This window comes from Rhinatrema bivittatum, chromosome 9, assembly GCF_901001135.1.
Source record: "Rhinatrema bivittatum chromosome 9, aRhiBiv1.1, whole genome shotgun sequence".
NCBI classification, from domain to species: domain Eukaryota; kingdom Metazoa; phylum Chordata; class Amphibia; order Gymnophiona; family Rhinatrematidae; genus Rhinatrema; species Rhinatrema bivittatum.
This window is the reverse complement of record NC_042623.1, coordinates 24,855,056-24,876,886: the sequence shown is the minus strand read 5'-3', so window position 1 is coordinate 24,876,886 and position 21,831 is coordinate 24,855,056. Positions and strand designations below refer to the sequence as shown.

The window sequence follows — 21,831 nt, the reverse complement described above, 5'->3', positions numbered from 1 at the left end:
TGTTTTTCCATTAGATAGCGGAGCTGTATTAAGATCTTGCCCTCTGATATTATTTCCCAGCAGAATTAACTGTATAGTATTTTTGGTTAGGTCTGGGGAAGGGAGAGAGGGCAGAGGTAAGTGAATTGAGTTGAGATCTCAGTAACCTAAGAACTAGTGCCCTGGATGTACCCTAATAACTATCACAGCTGAAACATGACCTTGTTCAAAGATCTTAGGTGTATTTATCCTATAGTTAAAAAAAATAAAATAAAATAAAAATACTAATATACATTTGTTAGGATTGAAATAAAATCAAACCTGTGAAGAAAAAAACCACCATCACATTAAGAGAAGCTGGTATTTGGGGGAGGGGGGGGAAACGACACATGAGGCAGATTCCCAGCATCTGCCATCACTTCCCTGAAGTGAACCTATAGTTTTTGTCCCAATCCTCATGTTAGCAATCTTTTTGTTCTTTAAAGAGCGAAGGGAAAGCTGCAAGGGCCAGGGCTCTGCTAGGAGGGAATTGTAATCATGGATTTCTGGAGCGACTTTGACTGCCGGGTCAGGCCGACGTCTTTCAGAAGGGCCTGGTTTCTGTAGCCGTGTCTCTCTCATTCCTGGGCACCTGTAGCCTCTACCTTAAAAAGAAACTTGCATATGAAAATTAACGTTTCAGCGACCTGCAGGAGGCGGGGACTGGAATTAGGGGAAATGAAGCAGAAGGGACAAAATTGGGGGGGCGGGGGGGGGGGGGAGAGCAAGAAAGCTCAAACACAAAGGACTCCAGCGATCAGAGGGGGCCAAGAAGCTCGGGGTTTACAGTGTATGAAAAGATTTACCTGAAAAAAATCTTTAAAAATGGAGAAAATTTAAAACACTTTTCTTTTTACAATATTGAAAAAATACATTTTGTAAAGTGTTTTATACTGAAATCAACCACCCGTATTGTAAGCCTACTCCCCTAAATAGCACCTATTAGTAATAGTACAGGCCTACTGCTGGTTTTTAGCAGGTAAAAAGCTAAGGGTCACTGGGAAAGTAACTGTCAGTCATAACTGGGGGGGGGGGGGGGAATTTGGGCTCGTTCCCCTTACGTGTTTTTGCTTCAGGGCTGTAATGGCTCCCCCCCTCTTCCCAGCAATGGCAGAGGGGGGCATGCCAAGCTCTCCCAGTCGCCTATTCAGCTTCAAGTCCCACAGTAGGGCTGAATCCTGGTTCAAACAGCGTAACTGGAAATTAGACAAAGCTAGAAAATGCACAAATGCTGGGAAAACAGCAGAACTTGCTGCCGTAGTGGGGCCGACAGCTTCCCCAGAGACCCTGGACAGGACAGTGCCAGCAGCGCTCCCTCTACACACCCTCCCACAGCAATAATACGACATGCTAGATAAGAGTTAAAGTACACCAGTACATGTTATACACTTAACACTACCCTTCCAAGAAAAGCCACAAATGCTAGACAGATAGAAACGTTAGCACATGAACTAACCACAGCCCTACAGAACTGCACGGTTTATTTACTTTGTTATTTTTTTTTTTTTTCAAACAGTATGCTTCATGCCCTTAATTAACAAAAATACATAAAATTCTTTGTATGTCTTTATTTAGGAAAATAATCATGCTGAAGTTGTACTTTTTAGGCGGGGAAAAATTATCTGATTGTGCTCTGTGGATTAAAAAAAAAAAAAAAGAAAAAAAGATTGTATCTTCCAACCTCAGAGATTTGACTTTTTTCCTTTTTTGGCATCATTTTAAATCTTTTAAACTAAAAAAAATTAGGGGGAAAAGATCTAGGCAGACCTAGGAAAATATGGAGCGACAGTGATCTATAATGAAGCCAGAAGAGGCACGGCTGCCTAACCCATGAGAGAATGAAAAATAAAACACTTTAACTAATGCAGGAAAACAAGAGCTCTTGTAGGATTTCCAGTCTCACATTTACTTTCAGTGTCTCGCCACTGGGATTATTTGAAGCAATGGTTGAGGATGCGATCGTGGTGCGACGGTGCCCTTGAAGAAACTGGCAAATATTTAGGAAGCCATTACAAACTCCTGTGAAATGATTAGCATTACAAAAAATAAATAGCCTGAAAAGATGATCTGCAAACATTACCCAAAAATTAAGACGGGACCATTTGATAACCAATTACAAAAGGCGGGTGGATGGATGATGATGCACGGGGGCTGTAACGTCACCCGTTACCCTCCTTCCTTCCCCCCCATAACTGCCCTTACACAGAAAGGAAGCATCTCTCACGTAGAACATGAACCTTGCTGCGTGCTTCCTTTTAAATTAAATTTTTGTTATATTTTGCCAAGAAGAAAAAGGTTTACAGTGCAATGAGAAATTGTGTACGTGCAGACCATCTTTAAGGCAATAAAAAACAAACATTCTTCACACTATTCGGTAAGTTGTGTAAGTTGGAGAGGTCTTTGTTTGATAAAATTCTATGAAATAAGTCACGCCAAAGTAGTTTTATTGAGTTTCTCCTACCACAAGCAACTATTTTCTATCCTCAAAAGAGTGACTGAGGGGACCCAACCTGTAAATTTTTATATGCAGAGGCGTGATGTACCCATAAAGCTGACCACAAATTTCTGTACGTTTCCCTAATCATTCTTGGTCTACTGGTCTAACCGAAAGGATGAACGTGAGTGGGAGATTTAAAAAAAAAAAAAAAAAAAAAAATGTATATATGGCAAGCAAACAGAAGGGTTTAAAAGTACTGCAGCTAGTCCAGACCCGAAACTCAACATGTGGGCTGTGCTCTGCTGGAGTTCAAAGTCTGCTCAAATGAACTCTGTCAATAAAGAGCCCACGCACAGGTAGGACTGGCCAGGCCGACACACCACCGGCATTGGCAGGCCAGACTGGGGACGCAGACTTTTGGAGAGTTGAACATTCCCTGAAAGGCTATTGCTGAAGCAAGAAAATGTCTACCACAGACACTGCTGTAATCAAAACAAGGGTCACATCAATCTCGCACACTAACTGCACGTGCAAAAGCATCATTAACTACTTTATGGCACAATAAACAAGCCATTTAGAGGCATCAGCATACGATGTGCTACATGGTGGCCAACATAACTACATCCCCACTAGAGCTTAGAGGCCCAGTCCTCAGTTTTGGGTTGGTTTTTTTTAAAACTCCTATTCTAGTGCATTCTGGTGTCTGCTTGTCAATGGAAAATGAGAATTACAAAAGGTAGGCAGGAGTTAGGAAATCAGGACTGAGCTGTAATCTCAAGCAGAAGCAGAAAGTGAGGGCAGCAGGTATGCCGATTGTGATTTTACATGTGAACACGGACATACATGGACAGAGCCAACCGCTCTCAACCCAGTGAACAGCTTTCATGGAAACAGACATGAACTTGGAAGAGTACCAGGGCAACATTGACGTGGCTTTGGAAACGTCTTGCAGTCCCTCCCGTCCTCAGAGGGAGCCCCTTCCTGAAGCCAAGAATTTTGGGTTGCCCAGGCTATGGCTTCTAGGTCCTAAATGCTTCGGTTTAAGCTCATCACGCATTCTTTTCCTACAACTGCTTACTGAAAATTGTTAAAGGTGGTCTGCCAGTGTTTCCTAAACCAGACATCTTTTCGTCTTTCTTTAAATAGAGCTGCACACCCTTCCCTGACAGCAAGCATATGCTGCTGTGGCAAAAGAAATATGCAGAACCAAGTCTGCGCCCCTTTTATTAGAACAGATACTTCACTTTGATGCAAATATCAAGAGGAAAGAAAACCTGGCAAGGGGCCAGGTGGGGAACCCACAGCTTAACTGCAACAAGTGGTGCTCACACAACAGGAAGCGTGTAGAAAAAGAATGTCTGATGAGCAGACAGGACCTAAAACCAGAAACCCGTGCCCTTCCAGAATCTCGATTTAACAAGGCGACAGAGCAACCCCTTCAATGCTTCTGGTGAAAGGGGCACGTGTCGGGCAGAGGAGAAGGGGAGGGAGAGAGGGTACAAATAAACCAGAACAGGTTACCATCTTCCATTCAGCATGGTCTTTGGAACAATTTCAATAAAATTAGGGACGTTATTTTTAAATAAAGGGTAAGAAAATCATTTCTTCCCCCCTCTGTCCAAGTAACATCACTCTTTTAAATGTACTGAATGGAGAGTTTGCTTTAATGGACTCACTTCTGGCCTCTACCCACACCCAGCAGTAAAACGGTGCCAACGCCCCATCTCGCACAGCTGGAGGAGAGTATTGGCATTCTTCAGCCATTCCCCTTTTCATGTGAAAAATGTACTGTTGCTCCATCAAGTCATCCTTTAATGTGCTTGGCCATAACCTCACCAGAAGTCCAAAGAAAAGGCGGCAAAGTGCGAACCCTTTTGAAGCTGAAAAGGCAGCCATTTTGGGCACCTGCTTAACGGATGGTGAATAAAAAGGACCAGAACATCAACCTTGTATATACTTTTACAGTACATCAGCACTAAATCACATTTTCTTTTTTTTGCCAGAACACGGGAATAGCTCACACAATCCACACACCAGGAGTCACCGAGTTCCTGTTCGGATGAAGGTATCCAAGGGCCAAAGGAGCAGGCCTGCCAGTGCTTGTAGAGCCCCCTCCCCCCCCCAAAACAGCCCCAAGGGCAAGAATCCACATCTGAAAACACACCGAGAATCCAGAGCAAGTGATAGGGGCTCTCTGTCTAGGTGTAATGCTTTTAATTGCTCCTTAAGAGTTTATATTCTCCTTTAAAAAAAGAAAAAAAAAAAAGCCTTGCATTATGGTGGTAATACTCTGTTTAAGAAGCAGGATCTTCCCAGAACTACCACAGGAGTTTCATGTTCACATTTCCTTTTTCAAACTGCTTCCCCCCAACCTTTAGTTTTTCCATCCTAGCATCCAAGATTTTTTTTTCTTCCCTTTGGGGCAGGGAAGGGGAGCAGAGAAAGCAGTAGCAAAAAAAAAAAAAAAAAAAAAAAAAAAAATCTTTAATCAAAGCCTAATTGCAGCAGCTGGGTCTGAGGGGGGTCACGCCAGGGCTTTTAAAACTTTCCAGGAGCCGCCACGAGTTCAGCAGCGGGCTAACTTTGGATCTGGGCGGGCAGGCGGACTTTCTGAATGCATGGACGGGGGGAGGGGCGCTGCACCCTTCTAGCAAACTGGAATGTGGGCAAGAGGCTATGTACTTGGGGGTTGAAAAATGACAGACTGAAAAATCAATGTGGAAGGGGCAGAAATACATAAATATAGACAGACCAATATGGATATCTATCTATATTTACATTTGGGTTGTGTCAATGCTATTCATAAAAACCTTGTTTAGTAATAAAAAAAATTGCTTTGTTTAAATATGAATATTATAGTTTGCTTCTCATGGTTAGCAAATAGTCTGTTTTTTTTTTTTGTATTTGTTTTTTTTTTTTTTTGAAAAGCATTTTTTTTTTTTTTTTTTGCCTCTTCTACTACAATTCCATATCCTGTGCCTCATCTTCGGAGAAGTCGGACATGGAGCTCTCTGATGAACTGTCCCCAGTGCCTTCTTCCTGTTCCTTTAGTGCTTCTTCTGTTGCATATTTCTGGATGTATTCTGTGGGACAGAGACCGTATAAGATAGGGAAAATTAAAAATCAGACTCCTGCAGCACCTGAAAGCATACACTCTGAACACAGGAAACACAGTCACAATTATATGGCGAAATTACAGTTTCTGGCTTTATGCATTACTAAGGCTACCCGAGCTTTTCGCTTTTTCGTGTATTGGAATTCTTTTGTTCCGGCCGGGACGGAACAAGAATTCTGTCTCGTTATCAATTACTCTTCGATTAACTCTCGCATCGTCTGCACCAAGCAGTATGTAAAAGATGCTGTAACGTGAGAGCTAGGCTCCTTCCCCTAGAAACCTTTCCTGCAGAGCAACTGGTTTTACTGCTTGAATGTTTCATATACATGGAAGTGAATTTTGATGGTAACAGTGATTTTTGGACAGCGTAACTGGATGAAATAATGGTTTCGAACAGTTCAAAGTCCTTTAAGGTAACTGGAGTGTATGATGTCCAACCCCCATTTATCTGAAATGGACTTCCCCCCCCCCCATTCACAGTCTTCCTTCTAAAATGCACAGCTGGGTTTACCATTGGCATCCACTTTTGCTGCTGGTAAAACTGGTCTTTTAGAGGACATGGTCAAGAATTTGGGACAGGGAAACGCCTATTTTCTAGATGATCAAAATGTATTTGTATTCTTTTTGGCACTTCAAAGTGGATTACATTCAGGTAGGATAAGTATTTTAAATCACTATTGTGGAATCAAAAGACTGAATGTACCGTTCTCTGCCTTACTGCGAGGTAAAGATCTTTTTCAATCTCATCTAACTGGGGCCCTAATAACTGTTTGCCTTCAACTCACATTAAGGTGGTGAACTTTAGAAAATAATCAAAGTCATCTGTAAGCTGCAACATCTCCTGCCATGGCTGGAGCTAAGGAGATGCCTTTTATAGGCTGCATCTGCAACATAGCTATGAAATGTTTAACAGGCTAATCAGAGCAGAATAAAAAGCAAATCTGCCCAATTCAAGTTAAAATCCTCCCAATTAACTGATATATCTCTCAAGAAATATCTATAGGATGATCCATAGAGTCCCATAATTTGGTTTCCTTCTACAAGAAAAGCTGTTCTAATAATACCCAAAATAGAATAATCTACAATAGGTGCTTTACTCTGTTTTATATTATTCTATTATAGATTGATTTATTGATTATAAACCTTTGTCCCAGAAAATAATCTAGAATCCAATAATTTAGACTCTATTGTAATACAAACCACATGAAGGGGATATTAAATAAAAAAATAAATGGTAATCCAATTGATACAGGTCTTACAATATGGTACAAATTAAGCTACAACAGATTGAATTTCCCTACTCTGCAAAAAAACTTTCTAACTGCACAGGATCACAAAATACATATTTGTTCCCTTGGAAGGTACACAAGTAACCTTTAAAAGAAACATGCTTTAGGTATAACACCAACAATCAGGATGGACTCATTCATTTTTTTAACCCTTTCCTCTCCAGTTGGATGGATGAGAAGACATTCCCTTTCTTTGCTGAATACCTAATAAAAGGGACAGTTGACAAATTTACTTTCATATTGAAATTGAAGATTTTTTATTTTTTAAATTGAAGATTTAACATCACAGCAATTTGTCTGGTTAGGAAAATAATGCGAGAATCATCAAAAAGCTTGAGTGTCAGACTGTAGATTTTCTTTATCCATATTCTGCCTTCAGAGTATATACAGATATGTTTTTTTATTATGCTGCCACCCAGTGTCGTTTTGTGACATTGCACAGCTTAAGATTCTCTGCATTTTGTAGAGCTCTCTTTTCTTATTGGATATTGTTTGAATGTTGCTCAACTCTTATTGGATATGTTTTGGTTTGCTCTCTCTCTCTGCCTGTGTTCTCTCTTCTTCCTATTGGTCTCTTGACTCAAAGCAGTCTAGGACTATCTTCCTGCTGAGGTTTCAGTTAGAAGCAGGCTTTTAAGAGCTAGCAACTCTTCTACATCCGCTCCAAGCTCCTAGAAAGCCATCATCCTTTCATTTAAAACTTTTATATACCGATGTTCATAAGACATATCACATCGATTTACAGGTAACAGGGGAGTAATATTTGAACTGAGAGGGAAAGATAAAGTTATAAGTAACAGGGATATATATGAACTTGGGAGAGTAGGAGAAAATAAAGGGTCAAGTGACCTAGGAGAGGATTTCATCTCACTTCCTCTCTAGTTTTCCTTATACTGCTAGACTGTCCTATGTATTAGTAGCCACAACTTCTACGACAGCAGCAGTGGTCTTTGTCTGATTGCTGAGCTCCAGAAACTCATAACATCTAACCAGGCTGCTACCTGTACAGCTACTTTTCTCTGATATTTGACTGTCTAGGAATACAAACTACAGTGCAAACTCCAAGGACAGGACAATCTAAGTCTGAAAACTCTGAAGGCCCCGGGAAACAATACAAGCAACGTGTGCCTGATCAGGATGAACTCTCAGATTCTAGAGCAATGGTATTCAAAACCTGTCCTTGCCAGTCTGGTTTCCAGGATTGCCCTAATAAATATGACATTGGCATACACTTCCTCAGCTGTATGCAAATCTCTCTCATGCGTTTTCATTAGGGATATCCTGAAAACTAGACTGGCTAGAAGGAGCCAATAATCAGTCTGAGCACAGCTGTTCTACAGATGAGGAACGGTTTGCATTGTCTTATTAGAAAGCAATTGTTCCTCCAAGAGGAATCTGGTTATTCTCTCTGTTTCTCAGTAGAAGGGGAAAAGGATGCATTTATCTCCTGAGATGGTCCTGGTAATGCACCTCCTTTTTGATCTGACCAGTGTCAGAAGCTTGTAGCATAAATGCCTTTTAGAAAGTGATTTTTCCTTATCTGCCATAATCAATTTGATGTGTAGTAAGGGAGGACAAATTTTATAAAGTGTGTCTTCTACAGTAGTGATGACTTTTGTTAGCTTTTAAGCCATGAAAGTGCACATTCCGTATCAAGTACACTCAGGAGAGCTGCAACATTTTGCACGAACCCAGCAGTTTTCAGATTTCCAGCAAAACTAGAACCAGGGCTGGGAGGTGGCACCGTGGATGCTCTAGATGCAGCTATCCAAGGTTCTGGGTGTCTGTTTTTATATCCCCTCCAACTCAGCCATTATGGCAAGAGTCCTCAATCAGGGACCACAAACTGCAGCTCCCTCTGGAACTCAACTTATGTCGGTACAAGTTTGGCTTCTAGGTGTCACCAGTGAGCGATGGCGGAGAGAGATTCCCTCCTCTCTGGAGATGTGAACACTACATCTGTGGAATCTTTATCCTGGCCGACCAGGGACTCAAACCCAGGTCTCCCGCATGGCAGCATGCAGCCTCCAGGCCAGTCAAACTTTTTATACAGCTTTTTCCTGAAGAGCCTCTGAAGCGTTTATCTGTGGTTTCACAGGTTATTTTCTTTGCATCTGACTTTGAGAGGGAGCAAGATATGCAGTCACCACCAACGAAACTAAGCCAGCTGTGCTAGCAATCAGCCCTGATCAGAAAGGAACCTTAGCTCTCGTGTTACTGTGCTCTGTACAAATTCCTTGGTGCAGACTGCACGAAATGGAATGGTTCAGTTCTTCAGAAGGATCCACAAACAGGAAGGAAACGGGAGTCTTCTATAAATAAGAATTAAAAGCATAGCTCTTCTCCAATGGAACATGAACAGGTTGACAAATACCAAGACAGGCTCCAGAAGGGAAAAAAAAAAAAGTATTTAAAAGCTATGAGTGGTGAAACCATTATGACCTTTTTTGGATCCCCAGGCATTTAAGATGGTGACGCACCTGTTGGTGATTTCACAAATTGATTTTTGCAATATTTTATATGTGGTCCTACCAGTGATTCAAAACACTGTGGCCAGAGTTATTGGTAGCCCTAGAAAGGCAATTGTCACACCTTTACGCCACAGTTTTCACTGGCTCCCTTTTGATGCTAGAACTAAATTTAAGATTCTGTATTCTAAAGGGTAAAGGCCTGTCTTGTTTAGTATACAGGCTTAAATGTTACAGGCTGGGAAGATAAAAGCTCTCAGACGATCTAAATGTTCCATCTGTGTGAGAGAGACATTCAGACCGGTGTGCCATGGCGCTCTCGAGCTACATCCAAGCTTTGAGACCGTTTTCCTTTACACAACAGGCTAGAGAAGTTACCCTGTGTTTAGGGAAAAAAGGTCAAAAACTTGGATTTGTCTTGCAGTCTAATGGTGGCAGAGGCAGGTCTGTATTCTGTAAAGAGAAGGGTGGTTTCTGGTGTTGTGTGGATAATGTTCTGGTGATTTTTAGTGGGGGATCAGGGTGGAACTGTGGCCCTGAGGAAAATGCAGAACAGGCTGGTAACTGGGGTAAGACTTAGGTATTATGCATAGGGTCTAGGCAGTGGGCATCTGTCTGAGTAATGTGCTGGGAGACTTGAGGAGACGTGCTATTACACATTTTTAATGTTTTATGCTATTTTATATGATATTTGCACTACTTCTGCACCACTTTGGGAGTTTTATTTAAACCAGAAAAGCGGTCTACAAGCATCATTCCATAATTTCTATAGCTTGTTAGTGGAAAAAATGGCAAAATTGTGAAGAATGCTCTGGTGTGCACTTCAAGGTGATTTCCTGCCATTTCCATCTCATCGGTACTGTGATGTGTTAAAAAGCGCAGTCCCCAAACTACAGCCTGCAGAGCAACATTTTCTGGCCCTCCAAATCGACCAGCAGAGCAAGGAACGTTTTTTTTTGGGTGCTCAAATGTGGCGAGGGTAAAGGCTTGAACCCTCACCAGCATAAAATGTCCCTCACAGCAGCACAGTAAGGGCCACTATGCGGGCAGGGTCCTCGAAGCCCCCGCAGCATGTGAAGGAGTCCGGTGTCACTGAGAGGGCTGCGATGGTGGCAGGGCCTTCACTCCCTGCCAATAGGAATGGAAGCCCCAGCGAGATGAGGGGGAAGGAGAACTCAGCCAAAGGGAAGGGAATAGGCATGAGGTGGGGGCATGGTGAGTGGTTCCACCCCTTCGAGCGCTAAAGGTGGTAGTGGTGAACTGGGCCCTCTCTGCCCCTCCAATAGGACTCCATACTTCTTGCCTTCCCTCTACCCCCACTACATCTATGGGGGAAGGGAAGGGAGTGTGAGGGAGGGGAGCACAAGAGGAAGGAAGTGCAAGTAGAGAGGCCCGAGAGGAAAGACGGGGGTGGAAGGAAAGTTTAAGGAAGGGGAGGAAGTAGAGAGAAGAAAAGCAGATGGGAGTGAGGGAGTAGGAGAGTGTGCGTCACAAACGGCAGGCAGAGTGTAGGAGTCCCCGGGGGGGGGGGGTGGACAATGTTTTTACTGACATCTGTGGGAGTCCTGCCTTTCTCTCTCCCCCCTCCCAGACTCCAAGAAGAAATGCCTCCTGTTAAAGTAACTCTGACCTTAAAATTATCCATTGACTGTAAAGGAAGGCATGGGTAGGGCCGCTCCACCTTTCTTTTGCTCTAGAAAGAGCCTTCCTGGTTGCAGCTTATACGAGTTATGCTGTTAGCAGGAAACACCACCTTTTTACTTTACTCACTTCAATCATGCCACTAAAGCTGATAGAAAGTGCTCTGCACAGCCACCTAGGAACCTCAGCACCAATTACAATGAACACAGGCTTGAAAGCAATGCTTCCTGATTTGAAGCAGGATAACCCCACAACACATTCCCTCCAAATTCCACCTGTGTGAGCAGTAAGGAAGTCATAATTTGAAAGTCTGACATTGAAGCTATTTTCCCAAGGAGGCTGTACCCTCCATGTGTTTTTCCCTGGCTGCTAATGTGTCAGCTAGACATGGCACATGGGCCCACCCAGTGCTTTCCGGTAGTGCTGTGTGGTTTTTCTCCTCCTCCACGGCTTCCAAGCCTGCATGGCAAGCAGACACTGTTCTCTGCCCTTGCACCCAAGTTGCTTTGTTGTTGATGTGCCCGATGCAATATGCAAATTGAGAAATTAGTGGCAAGGGAACCAAAAGGGTAGGTTTTCTCTGAGAGGTGCATGCCTGCTGTTTGATGCACTCAGGATCTGATTCTTGGGTACAGCTGCCATGGTATGGGCAAACACGAGCGGTGCCGAGTAAGCATCTAAAGCACTTGGGCAATCATTCTGCGCATGTGGATGCAGAGGAAAAAGGGGAGCAAGATACAGGAAATGAAAGGGCGGGAAGGGAAGGAAGATGGCGTGAACGGTTTCTTAAAGCGCTTAGATATTCATTTCATCCTTACTAAACCAAAATGGCTCAACTCTTGTTAAAATAGAATACATTTTACACCTCCAGGCAGCATCACCACTGACATCGTCCTGACAAAAATGCGCTAAATGTGGTGGAGGTAAGGCCTGCTCGTCTATATTAACGTGAAGCCAGTAAAAGTTGTTTTCTCTCCATCACTACAAATGCATGGTTTATCAGAGGATGAACACGGGCAATACTGGATGGCAAATGAGAGCTGAAAGGGCTGAAGATCAGAAGTGAGAAAAGGGAAACAAAAAGAAAGAGGAAAACAAAAAAAAAAAGTTAAAGCAAGAACCAAACTTTACATTCTATCATCTCTTACCTTTAATTTTTTGTTTGTATTCTTCTGGTCGGTGGAGATACATTGCTGCAGCATCACCATTTAAAGGATCTATTGGGTTAGGATATGCCAGCAACTGGGGCAAGAAGGACTCAAATATATTGGTAAGATCTGCAAGAATGAACAGAAAGAACACATCCCCTCAATTAGAATTGGCAGGAAAGAAGCCAAGCAAGCCATAGATTTAAGCAGAACATGTGAATGCAAATCAGAGCTGGGGTTTATAATAGATAAAGGCAAGTGCTCTCAAACCCTGTAAGCTTTCTCATCTCAACATATTTAAGCAAAGATATGTTTGATATATTGTCACCATGCATAATTTTGCTCAGCAATATTGAAAGTAGTGAAAGAAACAATATTAATAGTGCTGAAAGCCAATGCCCTTTATTTATAGGCACAAGTGGTACAGCACTGGCAGTAGTATGCAAGCTTCCCTCAAATTGCCCTGCCTTTGTGCTTCATTTCTACTCTTGAAGGATCACTCTTAGAGGCACAAGAGTTTCAATCCTCATCATTAGCTAGACTTGAAATCTTCAACTAATATCACACTTGATTAATATATGAAACTCTATGCTTATGTTATGTTACATTTATAGGATGCTTTCCCTGAAACAAGTTCACCCCAAAGTAGGTTACAGCACAAAATACATTCAATACAAAAAGGTACAAAATACATCCTTATCAATTACAAATATAATCAATAAACTACAAAATACCAGTCTAAAGACAACTCTGCTCACCCCACTCTCACTATGGAAGCCAAGTTAAAATAAATCATAACAACTAAAACTCCATCCCTAAAGCTGACAAAACTCCTACAGGGGTCCCCACCCTTAGATTCTCTATGCCAATCCAATAAGTTATCCAGTTCTAAAGGTGGAAGGTTCTGTACCCCTGGTGCCAATGTATTAAACCTGATGTCAGTGTTTATTTGATCTCTTTATCATGCTTTAGATCATTATTGCTTTTTATTTACAACAAAAAATGTCCTTGAAAAAAATGTTAGTGGGGTTTATGGGTGAATGATCCAGGTAACCTCTATTAGCAGAGGTCTTACACGTGCACTCGGCTTGCTGACCCCCATTAATACCACATTATTTATTTAGAGTTTTATATTCCGCTTTTCACATTTTTTTCAGCACTTCAAAGCAGATTACATTCAGGTACTGTAGGTATTTCCCTATCCCCAGAGGGCTTACAATCCAAGTTTGTACCTAGGTTATACACATTGATTTCTTGGATATTGTGGATTTTTTTGCAAGTATTCAGATGTTTCACTGTTCCTGAATTTTGCAGTGGTACACAAAAAGATAAATATATGAATACTTAAATGTGTGATAAAATATTACAAATTTAAATATCAAAGCATATTTAGGATAAAACAAAAAGTTAACACAATGGATCCAACACACCCGATATGGCCATGTTTTGACAAAATATCTGCTTCAGGGGTGATTATATAATTTATTGTCCTTATTTCCACCGAGCTAACAGGAAAAGAAGCTGACCACTGGACCATAAACAAACTTGAAAAATCACAAACCTAGAAACAGTTGTAAAAATTCCAAGGCACCCTAAGAGGCACCAGAAATAGTAAAAAGAATATTCTTCCTTCCTTATTTGCAAACAGAAACCACAGCTCACAGTAGACAGTCTGCAGCACTGCACTACAGAATGAATTAATATTAAGATAGTGCTGGCAGTACATTCTTCAAAGAAATATATCAGTTAAGTTCCCCTATTGTTTTCAGCCATCGACTTATTTTTAATTGCATATGAAAAAATCTTTGTTAAAAAAAAAATACTATGTAAAAAAAAAGTACGATTTGGAGACCAGTGATTATAAAAAACCAAAACCCCAACGCAGAGTATTTCAACGGTTCAGTGACTTTTGTCATAATGCTTTTCTGCCTGTCTCTGATCATATGAAGGTCTCATATCCCATTTGCTAAATTTGGGTGGTTATTTTTGTATTATATACCTCCATTTTTTGAGTTCATCTTGTATGAGTATAAGCCCATGTAACCATAGGGAATGAAGGAACCGGATTATTCAGACCCTGAACAGAAATGTAAACCTGGTATTTATGTATTCTTAAAGTTATGACTTACTTGATGCATATTTTATTTATTTATTTATTTTATTTATTTAACGCTTTTCTATACCGATCTTCATGGTTGGAAGACCATATCAGACCGGTTTACATCGAACAGGGTAATAGTAACAATAGTAACAAAAAACAGTAAAAAATAGTAAATAGTAAAAAACCGGAAGAATAAAGTTACATTTAACAAGGTTGGTAAACTTGGAGCTGTATATTGTTGGAAGGAAAAAGGCATAGGAACGCAGTAAACCAGAAGTGTAAACAATATGATAAAGGGATATCAATATGATATTCTAGGGATCTCGGAGCAGGCAACACAAGACCAACAGATGCTCTTTTCTGGAAGGTCAGACTCACCTTGTCTTCTGATTTCCCAGCCTCCAGAGCACGGTTTATGTAGGAAACCATGGCATCCACAAGTCCGTGGCACTCACGCATCTTCTGCCGGGTCTGTTCACTGGCTGAGCTGAGATTTCTGAGGAATCCAGTAGCATTATAGAAGATCTCCGATTCAGAGGCATTTTGCTGAATGATAGTGGAGTTCCCTGACCCAGACAGTGGGGTTAGAATCCGATCTGTAAGTTGCTCCAGAGTATCCCGAGCTAAGCGATCCTTCAGATTGTCACTGGAGGAAAGATTCCACAGAATTCCTGTTGCATTCTTACGAAGTTCATCGTCCTGTTCTTTCAATGCCAACATCAGCTCATAGATGCCATTCTCCTCCACCAAGACCATCTTGTTCTCAGGGCTATCATAGATAAGATTACGCATGGCACCGGTGGCATGCCGCTGGACCTCATGGTTTGAGTGGTTAAACAGTTTTACTAGCTTTGGGATAGCTTGCAGACTCCGGGCCTGTTTCTTGGCATCGTTGTCACTGTAGCATTTGTGCTGGATGTAAGCAGCTCCTAGTACCTGCAGGTTAGCATCACTGGCCATTAAGTATTTCACTGCTGAAGGCATGTCAATATCATCAAACCCGCCTGTAAATGATTGTTGAGTCATCAAATCCTGGTTTCCATCAAACATATCCATGCCTCTCAGGTCCTGCATCTGGTTGCTGGCTTCAACCAGGCTCCACACAGAGGGAGCCCTGGAGTTCTGCTCTATCATCCCTTGATAGGGATGATAGAGCAGACCTGTGTTTTTGTTTTACATTGCTGTATATTGTCCTATTTTGGTTCTACACTTGATTTCTGTTTGTGTAATACAGTATAGTTGTTTTAGTGGCTGGTAGGTTAGAAATGTTTACATTACATAAATGAGACCTTCCTGAAGTACAAATTAGCTTTTATTTTTTAAAATGTTACTTGAAATGAATTAGTTTTGTACAAATAGGTATGGGCAAACATGACATTTTGCAAAAAAAAGTTTCACTCATGTAGATAACAACCAACTAATTAAATGCAATGGATGAACTGGTACATAGAGATGGACGAAAATTAGGAAGTGGACTGTAATCATAATCTTTGTGAAACAAGTCATATGTTTGCCTTAGTATTTGGTTTGTTTTTTCTTAATTAAATGATGAGTTCTGCTTTTGCAACATTATTCTAGGTATTTTCACTGCTTCATTAATTAATTAATGGATAAAACACTGATTTTCAACCAGCCAGTTCCATCAGATATGACCTGAAAGTCAAAGCAGTCAAACAGGCAATCCCACGGTCATTATCACGGGAGACCATATTAAAATCTTCCATTTAGATTTTCAGGCTAATTTTATTTTTCTTTTGCAATTGCTGTTGACTTACCTGACCTGGCTACTTAATTTGTAGGGCATTTTTCCCCCAGAGATTTTAATTTGGCAAGCTATGTAGCCCCCCAGAGGCTACAAGCTGATGACAACTCTCGCTTCTTGCTGCTGCTGCGGCCACCACAGTACAGCTGTTTCCATGAGTTTCAGACAAAGATCCCCCTACCTTGAGCAACTGTAATTACCAACAGCACCAATAAGTTTGGAGCTGTTGGCAGTTTAGAGCTTGTCAAATTAAAATATCTGAAAAACAAATCCAAATTATTTTCCCACTTCTGATGCAAAGTGTACTAGACCGGGGTATGCAACTTTGTCTCTGGAGTATCACAAATAGGTCTGATTTTCAGAATGTCACACAAAGACTATTATACCTTACCTAGTCTGCTTGCACTGCCTCCATTATATGCAAATACATTTTGTGCATATTCAATGTGGATATCCGAAAAACCAGACCTTTTTTGGCATTCCAAGATTGGTGTTGCCTATCCCTGTACTAGACAAGGATAATTATTTTGGGAAAACAAATTCATTATCTTTTCCTGATGCTCTACAGCAGAGATCTTTTCAGAGAAAGGCCCACATAAGGTATTTCAAATCACTGAGAGGGCCGGGCCAGGCCAGGGGGGCCTCCTGTTTGACCTTTGTGTTTAATTTGAAATGCTGGGAAGGGAAAATCAGGAGGCAGAGCTCTCAGTAATATTTCTAGGAAATTGGCAACTGTGCCACAATCCAGGGAAGCCTGCTCCATGAGATGCAGGAGTGCATATATATTTATAGCACACTTCAACCCCTCTGTTCCCATGCCTTGCGCTGCCTTCTCTCTCCTCCCAAATCTTCTTCCTTCCTCCCTTCACTCTTTTACCCCTTCCTTTTCTCCTATCACACTCAGGCCCCATCCCCTCCCTCCCATTTACCCCTCCCTTCTTTGCCTCTTGCTCTTCTGCTGGCAGGTCTGGCCTCAACATCAGTAGCTTTCAAATGCTGCAGATCCATGGCTCTTCTTTTGCTGTCCAGGCCTGGCCTCCATGCCAGCAGCTCTTCAACCACTCATGGGGCCTGGAAAACCCTGCCATCCCTTCCTGTCCCTAACAATGCGAGTGGAGAAAAGGGGGGAAAAAAACCCCCAAACCCACTGTGGGCCACATTTGGCCACCAAGGCATGACAGGCTGGAAAACAGAGCTTCATGGGCCAGTTTCAGCCCAATGGGCAGTAGTTTGGGGTCCCCTGCTCTAGAGGTTCTCCAATCCAGTCCTCCCCACAAAGAGCTGGTTTTAATGATATCCATTATGAATAATTATGAGCTATATTTGAATGCATTTGGTATAAAATCCAGGTTAGTTTGCATACTGTGGTAATCCTCAACAGCAAACCTATTTGGAGGCATGAATGTGAAAACCATGGCAAAATATTAATTAAAAAGGGCTACATTAGCAGAAGGGTATCATCTCCCCCTCACATGCCCACTTGTATATCAGTTTTTCCAACTATTACAGCAATAGCATTTGCCACACTCTTGATAAGATCTTTATTTAAGTATCTAAATGACAAAGTTAAAGGAATTCCACTTTTTCTGTACTTAAATGACTGGGCCCCTTCACGTTCCTATATACCCAGGGCACTGGTATAAAATCCGTTAATGGAACTCAGTAAGACCCTATGGCAGATTTGCATATTCTTGAAAGACGACCTACAAAGGTGGGCAGTCCTGACATAAGGCGGCAAGGCAGACTTGAAAGGATAAAAAATCTCAAGGAACTATAAAAGATAAAACGTTGATTGAAAGAAAGGTAAAGTAATAGTTTGCCAAAAAATGTTGGCCATTTATCACCCATTCTTACAGAAATAAGCTGGTATCTTATACAAGATAATGAAAAATTTGACTGGCAACAATCAATGTAAGGAGATCTAATGAGATGGAGTGATAATAGAAGGAAAACAGAGAATACTATTTGTCAGAGCACTTAAAAGCCACTTAGAACAAAATAAATGGGACATGTCTTCATCTTGTCAACTCTTTCAGGTGGTTTTATCTGCACCAGAAACTATGTGAAAAAGACTAGACTAGAGTTGCTTACCTGTTAACAGGTGTTCTCTGAGGACAGAAGGATGTAGTCTTCACATATGGGTGACATCATCAGATGGAGCCCCAACACGGAAATCTTATGTCAAAGTTTCTAGAACTTTGACTTGCACACTGAGCATGCCCAGCATGACCACATGAAATCCATCTCCAGTCTTATAACACAACTATTTAAAACTGAAAAATTAGGAGAAACCCTACTCCGTGGGGTGGTGGGCAGGTTTTGTGAGGAATAAAATCCTGCTGTCCTCTGAGAACACCTGATAAAGGTAAGCAACTCTGCTTTCTCCGAGGACATGCAGGATGGTAGTCCTCACATATGGATGAATCCCTAGCAATAGGCTACTCCCCAACACAAAAAGGGACCAACAGACACCCAACCAGGTGTCAACAGGCACAACAGTGCTGTTAGTAACAGAGGGGTGAGACAGGCTGAAGCCTCAAACAGATTCTGAAGGACAAACTGGCCAAACCTGTCACATCTGCCATCCCTATCCAGACAATAGTGAGATGTAAATGTGTGAAGAGAAATCTATGTCGCAGCCCTGCAGATCTCCTCCATGGGAACTGCTCGCAGGTGGGCCACTGACACTGCCTTGGCACTGCAGAATGAGCCTTGACATGGCCCCCAAGATGCAGTCCCACCTGGGCATAACAGAAGCAGATGCAATCTGCTAGCCAATTGATAATGTCCGTTTGGCAACAGCTACGCCCAACCTATTCCTATAAAAAAAATAATAAAACGTTGAGTGGACTGTCTATGGGCTTCTGTCCGCTCCATATAGAAGGCTAAGGCTCGCTTGCAGTCCAAACTGTGCAGTGCTTGTTCACCTTGGTGTGATTGGGGCCTGGGAAAAAATGTTGGCAGGACAATGGACTAGTTAAGATGAAAATCCATCACCACCTTAGGCATATGCAAGACCACCCTGTCATTTTAAAACAAAAAAAGTGTAAGGTGGATAAGTAGAGCTTGATGACCCTGTGTGCTTAGGTGACCTCCACCAAAAACAGGACTTTCCAGGTCAGGTACTTCAGGCCACAGGTATATAGTGTCTCAAAAGGAGCTTTCATCAGCTGAGCTACCACCATATTAAGGTCCCAAGACACAGCAGGAGGCCTTAGGGGAGGCGTCAATTGAAGCAGGCCCCGCATGAATCATACAATTATAGGCTGTACAGAGATGGGCGTACCATCTGTACCTTGGTGGTATGTGCCAACTGCACTGAGATACACTCTAACAGAGTTGGTTTTTAAGTCAGCTTCCAATAGGTGTAGAAGGTAATCAAGCAGGTTTTGTGTGAGGCAGGAGAATGAAACTAGGGCCTTCTGCTCACAACACATGGAAAAGCTCCTCCACTTCAGTCCATAAGACTTTCTAGTGGATGGCTTTCTAGAAGTCACCAGGACCTGAGACACATACTCAGAGATCGAGTTTTTGCAGAACTAACCTCAGGGCCCTGTAAGCAACAGGGCCCTGAGATTGGGAAGTCACAACCTCCCTCGATCTTGCGTGATTTATTTATTTATTTATTTTTAGATTTTTATATACCGGTGTTCCTGTATGAAATACAAATCACATCGGTTTACATTGAAACTGAACATAAATTTTTGCCGATAGGCATTACATAGAACAAGGTTGTGGAACTTGGAAGAGGGTAAAACTAGATGAGATCTGGGGAAGTCCCCAGACTGATCGGTCTCTGGATAGACAACTCTCGTAGGAGTGGAAACCAGATATGTCCCAGCAAATAAGGGCTATGAGGAGCATAGTCCCATTATTTATTTAACAGCTTTTTTTATACCGACATTAAAGTACACATCATATCGGTTTACATAATAATTAAAGGTAGAAAATACAAATGGGAGGGGACAGGGAGAACTAAGAAACCAGGGGTCGGAAGGGGGGACCCCAACAATTAGAGAGAAGGAGTGAGGCGAGAGGAATGGTAACACATGGTTAAATAAAGTGCAAGAGTACAAAATATAGATGAAACCGGGATCCGGTGGGTCGTGATAGTAATTATAAAATATGCAAGGGTTATGAAGATTACCGGAGAGGGGTCATGAGAATAGCCGAGGTGTCAAGGAAGTTAATCCGGGAAGGCTTGATGGAAGAGCCACGTTTTTAGCTGTTTTCTAAATTTGAAAGGGCAGGGTTCCATACGAAGATTGGGTGGTAGATCATTTCAGAGCGTGGGGCCGACAATTGAGAAGGCGCGGTTCCTTAAGAGAGGGAACTAGCAGAGTACATTTATGAATTGTTCTGGTAGGGCGGGAGGATTGTGTGGGTTGGAGGGGTTCATTAAGCCAAGAGGAATTGTGGTTGTAGACAGCTTTGTGTAAAATGGTGATTTTGAACAAGATGCAGGAGGAGATGGGGAGCCAGTGTAGGTTTTTAAGGATGGGGAGCCAGTGTATGTTTTTAAGGATGGGGTAATATGTTCAGATTTGCGTGTGTTACTAATGATCCTTGCTGTGGCATTTTGCAGTATCTGGAGTGGTCTGATGGAGAAGGAAGGAAGGCCAAGATACAGGGAATTGCAGTAATCTAGCTTAGATGTTAATGTGGCATGAATAACAGTTTTGAGGTCGTGGGTGTGGAGAAGTAGCTTGAGCTTTTTTAGGACCATGAGCTTGTAAAAACCTCCCTTAACAACAGAGGTGATGTGGTTTTTGAGGTTCAGATGTGGATCGATTAGGACGCCTAAATTCCGTACAGAGGGTTGCGAGAGGAGAGACATGGTCAGGGGGTCAGTGGGTGTGGCCAGCTTAAAGGTTTGGTGATTATGTATGAGGAGTAGCTCAGTTTTAGCAGAGTTGAGGGCAAGCTGCATGGATGTGAGTAAGGGGTTGATAGAGGAAAGGCATTTCTCCCAGAAGCTTAAAGTGATAGCTAGGGAGTCGCGGATGGGGATGATGATTTGGATGTCATCTGCATAGATATAGAATTTGAGTCCAAGATCTGTTAGATGATGACAGAGGGGGAGGAGGTATATGTTAAATAGTGTGGAGGAAAGGGAAGAGCCCTGGGGTACACCATGGGAGAGGGAGAAGCGTGACGATTCTGAGGAGCCAAGTTTAACAAAGAAGCATCTGTTAGTTAGATAGGATTTGAACCATAGAAGTGCAGTGCCAGAAATGCTGATGTCGGTTAAGCGGGCAATGAGGAGGTCGTGGCTTATCGTATCTAAGGCAGCGGAGATGTCGAGGAAGGCAATAAGGAAGTTATGACCTTGGTCGAGGCCGGTGAGGAGAAGGTCTGTAAGGGATAGAAGGAGAGTTTCGGTACTCAAATCTTTGCGAAAACCAAACTGTGCTGTGTGGGAGTATGTTGTCCTCAAGGAATGCCATGAGCTGTGTATTAACTACCTTCTCCATGATTTTCGAGATGAAAGGGAGATTGGAGATGGGTCAGTAGTTGGATGGGTCTTTGGGGTCTAGAGAGGGCTTCTTGAGCAGGGGTTTGATTATCGCATGTTTAAGAGGGTCTGGGATGGAACCTGTGGAAAGAGAGCAGTTGATTAAGTCAGCTAGGGGTGACGCAATGTTATTAGGGATGGAGATGAGATTTTTAGTGGGTATAGTATCAGAAGGATGAGATGCTGGCTTGGATTTTTTAATGATAGCCTCAACTTCCTTGGGTGTGGTAAGTTCTATGAGTCGAGAGGGGAAGGATTATGGTAGGTTGTAGGGGGGGTGGGGGAGTTGGGGAGGTTGTGGGGGGAATCGGAGGAGTACGTTTGCTATTTTTATTGT

At 42.2% G+C, this 21,831-nt stretch overlaps 1 protein-coding gene across 1 annotated transcript in view; it reads right to left on the bottom strand.

The window, feature by feature from the left end:
* Nucleotides 1-4,398: 4,398 nt before the first annotated feature.
* The window catches only part of UBE2H (ubiquitin conjugating enzyme E2 H), a 135,401-nt gene continuing 117,968 nt past the window's right edge, over nucleotides 4,399-21,831 (bottom strand). The window contains exons 6-7 of the mRNA XM_029615617.1: nucleotides 12,117-12,245; nucleotides 4,399-5,538 (exon numbers count right to left, since the gene is read on the bottom strand). Of these exons, the coding sequence (XP_029471477.1) occupies nucleotides 5,414-5,538; nucleotides 12,117-12,245 (254 nt within the window). The 3' untranslated portion in view covers nucleotides 4,399-5,413. The remainder of the gene's footprint in view (nucleotides 5,539-12,116; nucleotides 12,246-21,831) is intronic.